The following is a 14706-nucleotide window of genomic DNA, read 5'->3' as shown; positions in this document are numbered from 1 at the left end:
AGCTTTTGCTACATCTGGAGTCCCTGTATTAGGAACTCTATACATCTATTTATCAGTAATAATCGTTCGCTTCTGACAACTATGAAGAGGAACGACGACGTTAAATTTATCATATTCACGGCCACAACCATATACTCGTAACTAACCTAGAGTATATATAGAATGCCGACTTCATTATTATTACAATATTTTAACAGTAACGTTTACTGTAAGATTGATATCATAAATAACACAATTGTAAATACATGATCAAATCTTTCTAGCAAATTTACTATTACTCGTATATACAAGGTGTAAGAAGTGCCATGACTGCCATTACTTCAGCATGAGATAGAGTAATTATAAATAAACAAAAAAGTAGTATATTACAGGACCGTAAGAAGGTATTAACAGTTTTCAAAATACATCGAGTATTAATATTGGAGAGTTTCATCACAACGTGACAACAGCACTTAACCTAACATAGCTGATGCACACCACGTATGCACGCGGCAGACTTGTTCTACGGAATAACAGAAATGTAAACAAATATTATTGTGAAACATTTAGTAAATTTCAAGACAATTGTTTCAGTTTTTAAATAAATAAATTAAAATGTAACTATTTTGTAGTACGAAGATAGTGATGTGGTCAAATTTTAGCTCGAATTTTTTTGAATCACTTAAAACAGGAACTTTTAATCAAATTATGAATTTGAAAAATACATATGTAATTAAAGTACCCAAAGATTCTCGTCATCCAAATAATCATACATATTAAAAATAATTTAGGTACTTACCAAAAAACAAAATTCAGTAATTTTTAAACGTACAAGTACAAAACAAACTACAACATATGCTCAAAATGTCCATCACCATTTTCGATGCCCGCACGACACCTTCGAATCCAATTTACGCCCACTCACTGGAAAATACGCGGATTTATCCTTATTTGATGGGCAGTAGCAAAATTTCGTTTTCGCAAGTCTGCGACTGTCAAATTCCAGGTACCAACTGAATTGCGTATTGTTGGTTGTTGGACACCTTACTACCTCGTGTTAACCGCCGCGCCGTTGTCACATTGCTCGATATGAATTTTATCGAATTTTAAACGCTAATTTCTTTTAGAATTAAGCATAAAGAAATTCAAAAAAGTGATAAACATTGTATTTTATGGTATTCTATACACACAGTTGTGTCAATATTCCTTAATTAATCGAACTTTTGTATATCAAGTTGGAGATTTTGATAATTTTGTTTTCTCGGAAATGGTTGAGTTTAAGACCCTTGTCATATAAGGTTTTTTTTGTTTAATTTAATGTATTCTATCGTCTGTTAAAATTAAAGCAGTCAAACTTCTAACACCCTGTACATAATCTAGCAAATAATATTCATATTATTCGTTTGCTAGAAAACATTGTGCAGATCATAACTTCTCTTATGATTGTTTTGCTTCATTATTTCACAAAAAATATACTTATCCAAAACTGTATCAGACATTTATAACAACTTCTGGGCTGCAATTTTATTCAGCAATTAGGAACAATTTTATCTTATATTATTATGTTGCTAAGGTGTACTGTCAACGACAGCCAAAAATAGAGCCATTTAATGTTAATCTACGATAAACGATAAACTGGATTTATTGCAATGAAACGCTATTGCACATATCTCACTCTACTGACGAATCGTTAGCGGAAATTGCTTATGTCTAAAGATATGATCACTTGCCAAATATGTATCAAATGCAAACAAATGCAGTATAGTACGGTCGACGAAATGCTCAAGAATACGATCGTGTGTGTAGATTTCCCGGAGTACACACATTTGTCAAACCTAAACAAATGCCTTATAGTGGCATATCGTTATTCAAATATTCCAAATATTCTCCAAATCTATACAAACGGCTTTCCGTTTGGACTATTCAACAAGTAAATGTTATTCAGTATGTGATTCGCTCAGGGTAAATAAAAACACATTAAAGAAAATTTGCCCAATGACCACTAATTTCAAACTTCAAACAAGTTCCACCTTATATTGCTCCTTCCGTTCGAAAAAATATGACTTGTGTAACAAGCGATTGACAAGGTGAACGTTTAGAAATATTTTAGAAGAGATGACTGCAATGTTCTCAGATATTTCAAATCATCATGTTATGATTTAACTGTTAATTCTTTTAGCCAAATAATCTGCTGTAACCTGAGGGGTTATTTCTTTAATTATCTATCTACCGTTATGACCAGTATCGTAACGAGTCTGGATTTCAAAATAGTTTACTATTTAATTCTCGAAAGGGAGTTTATAATTATCATTATACTTTAATTAATACGTGGGAACTTAGAAATGTTGTACGTTCAGAGAATGAATACCAAACACTTACCGTATATCACTCATATGCAAGGTAATCCAGTGGTTGGTGACACTTAAGTTGGAAGAACAAGAAAACACCAAAACTTTCCAGGAAGGGTTTTAGTAAACAATAAAAACAAAACAAACAAACAAACAAACAAACAAACAAACTGACGACACAACAGGCTCGAACAACATTATTAATTTATTGACACGCGACAGCGTACCGAGATTCAGAGAATGCGCGATCAATAGCAAAATTTGGAATGACTTTATCCATTATTAAATTAATCCGAGACTCTAAAACTAAGTAGACTGCTCAATGTGAAACCCAAGAAAGAACCGACTTTTTTTCGTAGATCTCTCTTGAATTCGACACTTCGCTTCGACACGCCCATTTCCTGGGTCCAGACGTTTCTGTTCTTATTTCACTGGCGGGAGCCCTGAATATCGGGACGCTTTGGCATAACTATGCCATGTTAATAGTTATCTAATTGACTGATTTTACATTTAACTAAATAATTTTGAGACTAAACTTACAAATAACCCTAGCCTTCCTCTAGTGACTCCGTGTAGCGATACGGGACGGATTAATCCATCTCATTTAATCTATTCTTATAGCTTGGAAAATCCGCCTAAAAACCGGCTATTTTACTTATTACTTTCTTTTCCTCACAACATCTAACAACTTATTCTTGGAATTCCTACTTTCTTTGGAATGCATTTCGCGTGTTATTTGAAATATCGATTTTTCTCTTTATACCTGCTCAACACATGGCTCCGACAGTTTAAGTGAACTTGTTAAAAAATATTGCTAAATTTCGTAAAGCCTTCCCCGAAGGACGGTCTTGGCGACGTTAAACCTACTTGAAAACCAATCACTTTCCGATAAATTAGTGTTGACTGAAATATTTTACTTTTTGGCCCATCCGTTCCGAGAACTAACCAATAAATTATTACACGTCCCGGCTTTTGTTACACTGTAAATATTTAAACCATTTATGACTGATGAATCTTTGTCCAGTGATCACATCACTTGGAGTCGATTTAAGTATAATAATCATGAACCAATTATACAGGATGTGCCTAAAATAAGTGCCAAAAATTTAACCAGTAACTTTTGACTAATAAATTTTTTCGAAAATTTTTGTCTGGCATTTTGTACCCAATCAAATAACGCTGTCTATGGATTAAATAAATACCTAAGTACTGCAAATGTTTCATGAAACAATTCGTTATTTTAACGTATTTTGCTAGCCAAAATACTAAATTACTCTATTTCCAATTTTTTGTGCTTTTCCGTTACTAATAACTTAAGCAAGCTTTTCGACCTATGTTGCAATGACGGGTAACATAAATTAAGGAATTATATTTACCTTAAAAACCAAAAGGCGTAGAAAAAAATATTCTACATCTAAATGTTTTAACGTTCCATTGAATGCGTGGTTAAAATTTTTATACTTATTTCTGGAAAGTCCTCCATATTTCTCTTTACAGTTAGGAAAATAGCTCTGTACCCAAACTTAATTATAATTTAAAATGATATAGGTTACGTGGTCAAAACAAGTAATAATTTTTATTCCAGGTGACCATGGACTCGGAGATGTTCACTCAAACCGAGGACATCGTGCTGCGGTTTAGGACCAGCAAACCACTGGGTCTTCTCCTAATCACCAGCACAGCGGAGACTGGGGATAGGATCGAGCTAGCCGTGGCCGCCGGCAGGATCCGTCTGGCGCTTAGACTGAGCGTCCGAGAAAAGAAAAAGGAGGACAAGGAGAAGGACAAGGTAACGGGACAATCGGATTCTGTGAATTTCAATTTATATGCAAATTTTTTTATTCAGGAAACAATATGGGTCAAGTTTGTATCGTTTACGATGCTGCTTTTCTTATTGTTGTATTACAGGCTATGTAGTCTTTAATTTTATGCAAAGAGGTATTCAGGATTAGTTTGGTAGTAAATTTTAATAACAAAATTTATCGTTGAATTTGTAAAGTATATTTCATGTAACACTGTTTCTTTAGTTACGGTCTAGAAAAATAATGTGTTCAGTTCAGATTTTACTTTTATAAAAGCCAGACTGTTCAGAAAAATACCTAGATACTAATTTGAGAAATGTTTGAGGCATTAATCATTTATGAAAACATACTCGGAACTGATCCGAAAAAAGAGTAGGTAATGAATTGGTCTAACAATTTTTAGACAATAGAGAAATAAATAAAATTTGTCATTATTATCAATTCCTGAAAAAAACACTTATAATAGCTTCAGTGAAACCTTGTCAAACGGACTGAAACGAGATCAAACCAGGGACGCGAACTTACTAGACTAGTTTAGTTCACATACGTGCTCTGTTTGTGACAGATATTCTAAATTTTATCTAACACTTCCAGTTTCCAAATAGCAACGCATTCTTATGCCATATAATGTCATATAAAAATATAAAAAAAACGCCATACAAAAAACACTAAAATTACACTACACTCAGTAGCGGAACTACGATGCAGCATAAGGGGGCAGGAGCCCCCCCTAACTCCACTATATCCTATCGACTCCAGTTGAAGAGGTTTCTTTTCCTTTGACCATAAATATTGGTTATGAATTTAAACCAAAACTTACGGCTAAGCTCGACGCATAAAATTTGCATGGTGTTAGAAAAATGCATTTTTAGAAAGTTTAAGACGAGAATTTTATTCTAAATTTTTCAATACTTTTTAGTATTAGTATCTAGTATTTAGTCAGTCAACTGACAAACTTATTCGTATAAAATTAAGAATTTATATTACGTCCAAGAATAATATACATAGGTATGTATAAATTCATTATCCTTATCTTATTTTTCCGCAATGGTATTACAGATCCGAAAAAAAAAATATTATGATGGTGAAAATTAATCTCATACCTGCTTTAAGCAATTTTCGTTGCGGCATGATGACAGTAACCAAGAATAACTAAAATTATGTATTTATCTAATGAAATATGATTCATGAATTATAAAAATTAAAATTATTTTTATGTTTATATTATGAGCGAGATTGATAATATTTTTGATAAAATAAAACTACAAAATACAGTAAACCGCCATGAAAGGTTGAACACTAATTAGAGCGAATTACGTCACATCTATGTAAATGTCATTTTATTTCAATTGTATTTCGACAATATCCGCAGTATTTATCTTCGTTTAAATATATTTTTGCACCGGTCGGGAGTAGAAATCAGTTTCTATGACATCAAAATTAAAACAGAAGTAGTCGATTATTCCCAAGGGAATTTACATTATGGAGAACGTTTTTTATGCAAAAAAAAAGATAACATTGAAATTATTTATTGACATTTAAATTAAATGTTACATTTGTACAATTTTCAAAATTAATATTAGAAGTTACTTTCGCTTACATTTACAGTTTTTGTGATTGCGCTAGTAGTGGTACCTACTAAAACCTGATTAGCAATTTTGGCCTTATTTACAATGGAGTTCTCGACATAACCCTCAGCGACTGTCGTTGATTTCCAACCAGCATGACGCTTTATTGTCGTGATATCCACACCAGCATCTGCCAGTAATGTCGCTGAAGATCTTCGTAAGCAGTGACCAGTATAACATGCAGCATCAGGTAATTTTAAATACGAAGCTACTACACTCGGAATTTTTCCCATGGTATTCTTGCCAACTGGCTGCGAACTACATTTTCCTGCTTTGTAGTACAAAAAAAGGCGCTTATGCTTGACGTGGGGAGAGGACGAAGGGACAGGTATTTTCGAAACAATTCAAGCATATTTCCCACATCGGTAACCACAAAGGTTCGTGGAATCTTTATCTTAGTGTTTGGAATTTTTACAATCAAGGAAGAGCCTACATCCTCAATATCATCTACAGTTAAATTGACTAGTTCATCAGTTCGACAAGCTCCGGCAATCCCCAGAATTAATCCAACCTATAAAAAATCAAAGTACTTAATAACTGAAATACCTAACAACAAAAGTAATCTTACCTTAATCATTAAGAATTCTTTGTCATCTGCACTTGATAGAAAACGGTCGATTTCACCCTTTGTCAATATTTTCGATTTTTTCGATTGATATCCGTCACCGGTTCTTTTCAAAAATGCGATCAGCTTGGGGAATTTGCTTATATCTATGTTGTCGTAAATTATCAAGAATGACTTAACCATAGAATATTGCGCCCATAATGTGGAAGACTTGTAATTCTTTGCATTTTCACTGAAGTATGCCAACAAAACATTCTCGCTGTATACTTGAACATGTTTCTCGGCGCACCACTTTTTGAACCGATTGTAGGCTATATCGTATAAAGATCTTGACTTCGTAGGCAGCAAATTGCTTATTGCAATATTTGCAGCCTCCACAATCTCTTCCGACTCACAATTATTCATTGTGCACTAAATAAACTTTAAACTAAACCAAACTAGCACCTTAATTTGACAATTCTTTTTGTTTGTTTATTTTGTAGTTATGACAATAACTCAACGACTACTAAATAAATGCTCAAATCCGAATACAATAATTCTGGTGCTACTTACTTCATAATGACAAAATATGTGTTTTTAAGTTAATGAGACCGTGGAAAAAATAGTATATACCATTCGGGAGAGATGCTATTTTGTCCTCGGTGCATTGTAGCCCTCGGGCTTCAAATTGCACCTCTGCCAAAATAACGCATTTCTCTCCCTTATAGTATAATGTACTATAGTTGCTTAGTATTGTGTTACCAAAACCATAATCAGGAAACGTTAGGTATTTGAAAAGTTTCTAGAAGAAGAAAAGAAAAGAAAGCTTAACTAATGCGAGTTAATAAAATGTCAAAAAGGACTATGTGATCAAAAGTTTATTCATGCATACATTGGTGCTGACATACAAAGAACAGTCCTACAACACATTTTCGAAAAAACTCGTATTGACTGATGAAGATGACATGACAGTTGAAGAAGAGGCGAGACCAACATCAAAGCTGTTTTTGGCACGATTTCAGATATGGCAGAGTGACGGCCTCACGAGCGTTTGAATTTAGTCGGTGTAAAACCAATGATGACGTTAATAATGAGAGGAAAAATCTCAGACGCATCGGCCATGAAACACGATAGAATGTTGGAGGATGAAGTGAGGAAAACTGTAAGTACCAGACTGGGTAAAACATTTCAAAAATGTGGTCTAATGTTTTGCAAAAACTATCCCATGATAGCAGGATCGTCTGATGGAATCTGTGAAGACAGTATTATTGAAATTAAGTATAGGTACCACGAATATGAAGACTTTTAAAAATTATGTGGAAAAAGAAAAACCGACCCAGAAGTTTTATGTGCAGCTACAAATGTATTTAACAGGACTTCAAAAGGGCTATTTCGGTGTAGCTGATTGGAACTACATACAGTACAAATACAAAAGTAGAAATAATTAATGTTACATTTGATGACAACTATGTATTACATTTTCTTAATGTTTTAGTCTCTTTATGGGAAGATAATGTGTATCTATTGTTATACCAAAGTACAATTTGAGGGTAAATAAAATGCATTGTATACTATTATGGTATTTCTATTTTTATTTAACTAATGAATCTTGCAACACAAAATATTAGCACCTTATGTTACCTGTTGACAAACATAGATGTGACGTCATGTAGACGCCATGACATCGACGACCATTTTTGCGTGAACTTAGACTTAATAGTTATTTTTGTATCTAATTCGCGAAATGCTACTTTGGTGATCGAGAATTGAATTTTTTAACGAGGCGAAGCCGAGTTAAAAAATTATTCGAGACCATCAAAGTAGTTCGCGCACGAGATGCAAACAATATTTTTTCTACAAACGTCAAAATCTATCTCTTAAAAATATTATAAATAAGTAAAATGAATAATTTATTATAGAAAATAGTGTTGAGCTGGCTTAAAATGTCTTTCCTAATCAAATTTTCACTGTTACTATGGAAACAAAGTGTCTGTTGTTGACAACAATAATAATTATTTTAAAGTGAGGTTTGTGCTCGCGTCTTCAATTTTTAAGTGCCAGATATTATTTAAAATAATGGAAATTGCTAGTGACGATGAACTAAGTAGTACCCCACCTAATTTGGCAGATGCGGCCAANATTAGTAGTGTTTCAACCCCCAAAACCCCAATATCCCGAGCTGAACCTGAATTATCTGGTTTAGGAATAAATATTGGTTCGTGTACTGGTTGTACGATTAATGTTAATATTGTAAATAATAACTAAAGTTATTGTAAAATTCTATCATTATTTTAAAAGTATTTAATTGTTATTCATTTAAAAATAAATAATAATTTGGAGTTTTGCTTCATTTTTTCAAAGATTGAAATACAAAACTCTTATTAATTTACATGCAGTGTGCGAAATACTTCGCACCCTAGTGCGCGAAGTATTTCGCGCACGGTGTCATGGTAACGTAAGAATCCGAAAAAAAGTGTCACTTCGCATATTGTTGTCAATGCGCAAACCTTGTCATTTTTTGACGTTTGTAGAAAAAATATTTTTCTACTAAACGTTTTACTTTCTACAGGAATAAGATATTTTTTGGAAATAATAAATACTTCCGAACGTCATAGAACAGTCATCATGCCTCTTCGTAACACCAAAACTGCTAATGACATTTATTTGAAGCATGGCAATTTGATTAATATTATTATTTAATAAAACTTTAATAGCGATTTCCTGCTAAACGGTTATATTTATCGACTTGTGATCTCTAGCAAGAGAAAAAAAAAGTTATGAACAAAATACATTTTGAGTTCTAGGTAAAGTGCTCTCTAGTAGCGCCTAATGAAACTTAGTGGGTGTGCCAAATGAGAGACTAATCGAACTTGAATTAAATAAGTTTTAAATAAGTTATTTATAGAGAAAAATAAAAAAATTTTGAAAAGCCGTAACTGGCAATGTTTCATTATATACTGCTATTATTTTAATCCTTACTACATTCAGAACACCCTGTATAAAAAACACATTTTGGGAACAAGCCCTACTTTTTTTATCTGTGATCTTAACCTCTCTGAAACTGACTCCAATCTGACTCGAAACCCCGAATCACTCAATAGAGGCTACTACCCGATCTAATACCGACATTTTCCCCCGTCCTTACAAGAAAACTTTGCGGCCGCCCACGATTTATGGTGATTTAATTTCCAGATTCTGCTAGCCGGGCAGAACGTTAACGACAACGAGTTCCACACCGTGCGGCTATCTCGGCGAGGATCCAATCTCAAGCTGCAACTGGACAAGCAATCGCCCATAAGAGGTAATCAGAATTTATTTAGTGATCTTAGTTGGCGTTGTAAATCTCTGGGGAGAACGAGAAAGAGAGAGTGCGAAACAGACTAGAGTTGTCTGAAGGGCTTAATTAATTATTGAGTAAAATTACAGAATGATTTAATTAAAGATCGCAAGTTTAATTTTTAAATACAAAAGAGAGTAGTAAGAATTTTTCTTAAAAGCAGCTACGTACTACAGATTCGAGAAGGGTAAAGTGTAACGAAAATTTATTAATCCATTAAAAATGGTATCTCGATCTGCAGAAACTAAACTTTATGTGGTGATAGAACTGCCCAAAATAAAAAAATCGTATAAACTCGAGTTGGGAAATTATTTATATATATTTTTTATTATTAAGTAGAGTAATCAAAATCGGTATGCATATATAAGGTGATATGTTCTATCTATTGGAACATATTCCAGGCCTACTAGATGCTTATGTTTTCATATCCAACTCTTGCTTTCCTCATGGACGCCATATTAAATTTTTGCATCATTAGATAAAGCATTAAATTTTGAGGTCAACGTTGTGTACATATACTTGGGTGAAATTTTATTAAAGCTCAAAAAACGACAATTTGATGATTTATTCAGTTTTGTCGTAACTAGTAACCATGAAATAACAAAAGAACATTTTTATATTTGTGTTTAAAAGTAAACAAACTATTGTAAATAAGTGTTCCAGTGTTTTTATCATGATCGTTTTATCGTTTACCCCCTCGCCCCCCCTCTAAAGGTGATCCTCTAGTCAAGCAGTCAGAGTCCCAGGTGCTTGGTATTGGGCCAAACGGTCCAGGAGAATGATGACTTTCATTTTTGCTCTGGATCCTCATTGGATCCTATAAATCACGTCTTTATTCCTCTTGATTATCATATATGGAATTTAGGAGATTTTCCTTTCTTTCATAGTGAGTTGTACAACTTTACTAGATATCCTGCCTGGAACCCATTAATGTTGGCTCTGATGTCGTTCCATGTTTACAGCCAGTCGATGTCATGGTCTAGCAAGATCTGTGAATCATCGAACAAATCTCCTGTAATGGGAGGGTAGGACTAGGAAGCTTCTTAACTTATATTTGCCTTTTGGAATAGTTTCGTACAGTTTTTATTAGATCAGTCTTGGTACAATTTGCCGATATAACGTGTACCAGATATACGACTTCTGTTTGAAGACGGCTGCACTTGTTGGTATTCAATTTTAGATTCTCCTTTAATCTTTTTTAAAACATCCTCGATATTTTTCACGTGTTCCTCAAATCCCTTGTCCAATATCGTTGTCGTTACGTTATCGAGGTATACAAGGCAAGTCTTCCTGGTAAGTCCTTGTAATATGATCTTCACGAGTCTCTAAATAGCGGTTGGAGTATTGCAGAGGTTAAAACACATAACATTGAAATACCACAACATTGTTCCAGTAGAGAAAGCCGTCTTTGTCTTTTGGATTAACGTATGCTTGCTAATAACTACTTTTGCCAACGTAGAGAACCATTCGCACCTGCCAAGGTCATCGATTTTAGGGCAGAAAATAACTGTCTTCCTTTGTTATGTAATCAACACAAAACCTAGTAGGATCATCTTTCTTGGTGACTAACATTATCGGTGAACTCCATGGGTTATTTAAGGGTTGGATTACAGCTTGATATTCCGTGTCCTTAAGGAGGTTTTGCAATCCCTCTTGTTTTACCAATGGAATTTTTGATATCGATTTTTTACTGGACTAAGTTCGTTCTTCCTATGTCATCTTCAGATATATCCTTATATTTCTGTAAAAGAAATTTAAACATTTTAGTTCTTAATTAATCAAGGTACTTCCCCTTTTGAAGCTGTCAAGAATTTCACCTTTGATGATTTTGAATTTTAATAGAGCATATTCTCACTTATACATGATACAGACTGGCTTTTTCCGATGATATCACCTCGTTTTTGTTTCTGTACCTGTATTTTCAAATTTACAAGTCGAATATAAGTCGAATATTGTTTTTTTTTTGTGTTAAAATTCGAGCCAACAGCAGTTCACTTGGTCATCATCTACATTCTCCAGAACATCTTCACTTACATTTACTGTTCATATTGATCGCGAGATAATCCCGTTGACATTGTTCTTTCTTCCTGTCCAGTCTTAATCACACGCTTTTGTAGAGTTACATGATAACCATGGTCCTCCATTAATCCTAACACGACAACAATACAAAAACGTCATGTTGAAAAATGTTTCTTCTTAACTGGAATTCTGGTTCGTCTTCTTCAATTACCGATAATGTTTCCAGTACAAACCTTGTCGGTCCAATTTTTCAATGATTGCATACTCTGTTAACTATCGTGCGATAAGAACCAGTGTCCAATACTATACTTGACAATTTCGGCATCGCACTTTACCATGCACTCGATACTAAGAATGTGTTCTCATGACGTAAACCAGCTAGGTTCTGCTTCTTAAAACGGACTCATTATAATTTCCTTTAACTCATTTTACCACTTGGTGGACAGATACTATGAGAATATTGCTGTGAGTTTTTAGTTGAACTTCCATCAGCAATTAAAGCATAGTCTAAGATGGCACTATTATCTGCCAGATAAATAATGATTTCTTATTTTATTTTATGTAGAAAGGAGGGTGGAAAGGAGGAAACCACCATATTGCGAATCAAATGAAGGTGCCTAGTGCCACTAGTTATTATAATTTTATACAATTTTGAACATTTGTAAATCGTAAACGAGCAGATATTTTATTGAGCGCCAGAAAAGTTAAAAATAATAGAAAATTTTATTTAAAAGTTCATTTACATGAAAACTGTCAGAAGTAACCCCTCATCATATGGTATTGTTGGAAAGGTAGTTCTATCTGCTTTTCATATTAGCTAATAAAAATATTTGCAAACCTCGATCTCTCTGTATAATTAAAGAATAATGACAACACTTCTGGAAGTCTATCAATGATTGTCTATGTCGCAGATTCGTTAAAACTACGTCATACTGAGTGTTTACAACTGACTGTATCGGAGTCAGTTTTCGGATTTATGAGCCTCTACTAGGAAAACGGCCCATCGAAACGCCCATAAACCCTATATTATTTTGCTGCATTTTGATGGGGTTATCCAAATATGCAAAAATATACAGGGTGTTCTATTTACAAAAATGCAAGTTTGTGTCAACACTGTAAAAAATTATTAAAAAAATGAAAATAATTTTAAAATGTGCTCCCTATAGATGTACGCCTCTGGACTAAACTTCATTTTTATATCGGCTCTTCAGGCTTAGGAGCTCTCCTCCGTCCACACACTAATGGCGGATCCTGTATTTGAGGAATTATACACTCAGAATTCTTAAAGCCATTTTTATTCACTTTTTAGATTACGGAACATGATTATTTATAACTCTTATAACATATTGTTTTGAAATTGCATTTATTTTAAATGTGAAGCAAAATGATTTAGAATAAATATTTTTTTATAATGCACTTTCTAATAAAATTCCAGGACTAAATATTCTTCATGCCAAAGTAGAGTCCTAATATGTTTAATTTAAAAATAATTGCCATAATGACTTATGCCAGTATAGTGGGCATTTTAAATACAAATTTGTATTCTTTGTTCATATTTCACATAATTTCTTCCACCAAGAAGACGATATGCCGGAATTTGAATCTAAACCGGAAAGAAAAAGATTTAATAGCAACCCTTCCGTGACAGAGACACTTTTTCACGGGATATCGGGAAAAATAAAGGCATAACGGCCAAACCGAACTGGCTAACTCTAACAGATAAAATGGATGTCGATCCATTCCAATGAATAACGCGGCCAACGACCCAGCAAACTGTACGTGGAGCAGAACCGAAATTTAGACCATCCGAATATGCTCTCTTGGTAATTTTCGTATAAATTATTGTCCGACTGTGACATAACTGTAACAAAAATTAAAAAAAGGCATATAAATCGAATGGTGGTATTTTGATTATCTTTCAAATTTTAAACATTGGTTAAAATTTTGGAAAACTTGGATAAATGAATGAATCTGAAATTTTGATATAAATGTATGTAATGGGTCTTCCATTAAGACGTTTCATTTTCAATGTATAAGAAAGCAAGTAATTTTTGTTTTTAATAATAATATTTTAATTCCAACACAAAGTACACCATGCGGTTAAAGATAGACAGTATCTTCCAAATGGCCGTCTCTGCTTCTGTTGCAAGTTATAAACTTTTTTAGGAAATTTTTCGCATAAATGCGGACCTATTTCTCCAATAACAGCTCAAATATTATGTTTGAACATTACAATCGTTTCTGGAGCATTCGCGTACACCTTATCTTTCAGTTAACCCCACAGAAATTAATTCAGTGTCAAGTCACATGATCTATGCGACTAACTATTGAAATATCTGTGACGACAAATGATACGTCCAGTTAACGTTCAGTTATTCACCCAATAAGGTTTCCGTTTCACGGTTTGTATGGCATGTAGCTTCATCCTGCTGAAGATCAATGTCAGTTCTTCAATCACCTTTAATCAAAAAAATTAGTTAGCATATTTCACTATCGCAATCTATTGACTACATCAGTAACACTGGCTTCGTTTTAGAAAAACTACGACCCTATGACACCGTGACTTCAGAATCTGCACCAAACAGTCACAGGTTGTGGATAAAGAGGTTTTCTGGATATTCAATGTCCCAGATGCGATAATTTTGCTTATTCACGTACCCTAACCTAACCTAACCTTGTAAGTGGAAATGTGCCTTATCGCTAAAGATGATATTCCTTAAACCTCTTGCTTTTAACACCCACTCAGCGAAACTAACGAGCGTTCAAATAAAAACGTGGTCAAGTTGATTCTGAAAATTTGGACGTAGGGCGTAGCGTATAGCAAATGAACTTAAACGTCATCTGTCAAAGCGCTATATCGCCGCTATCAATTTGAATATTTTCGTTTTAAAAAGCGTTTAAAATGGTGTTTTCTCAAGAACAAAAAGTGTTTATCATAGAGTCCTACTTTAGAAATGGACGCAAGATTGATGGAATATGGAAGTATTCTATTGAGGAATGTTTCATAGAATTTCAAAATCAATTTCCCGGCGTTGTTGAGTACAAAATT

General features: G+C 33.7%; 1 protein-coding gene across 1 annotated transcript in view; it reads left to right on the top strand.

The window, feature by feature from the left end:
- LOC108909631 (neurexin-1-like) overlaps positions 1–14706 on the top strand; it is a 341617-nt gene that overhangs the window by 276014 nt on the left and 50897 nt on the right. The window contains exons 12-13 of the mRNA XM_023455085.1: positions 3913–4116; positions 9494–9620. Of these exons, the coding sequence (XP_023310853.1) occupies positions 3913–4116; positions 9494–9620 (331 nt within the window). The remainder of the gene's footprint in view (positions 1–3912; positions 4117–9493; positions 9621–14706) is intronic.

The sequence above is a fragment of the Anoplophora glabripennis genome, unplaced genomic scaffold (genome assembly GCF_000390285.2).
Source record: "Anoplophora glabripennis isolate ALB-LARVAE unplaced genomic scaffold, Agla_2.0 scaffold455, whole genome shotgun sequence".
Lineage (NCBI taxonomy): Eukaryota > Metazoa > Arthropoda > Insecta > Coleoptera > Cerambycidae > Anoplophora > Anoplophora glabripennis.
Note: the sequence above shows the minus strand (reverse complement) of the source record. Positions and strands in the feature narration are given on the sequence as shown.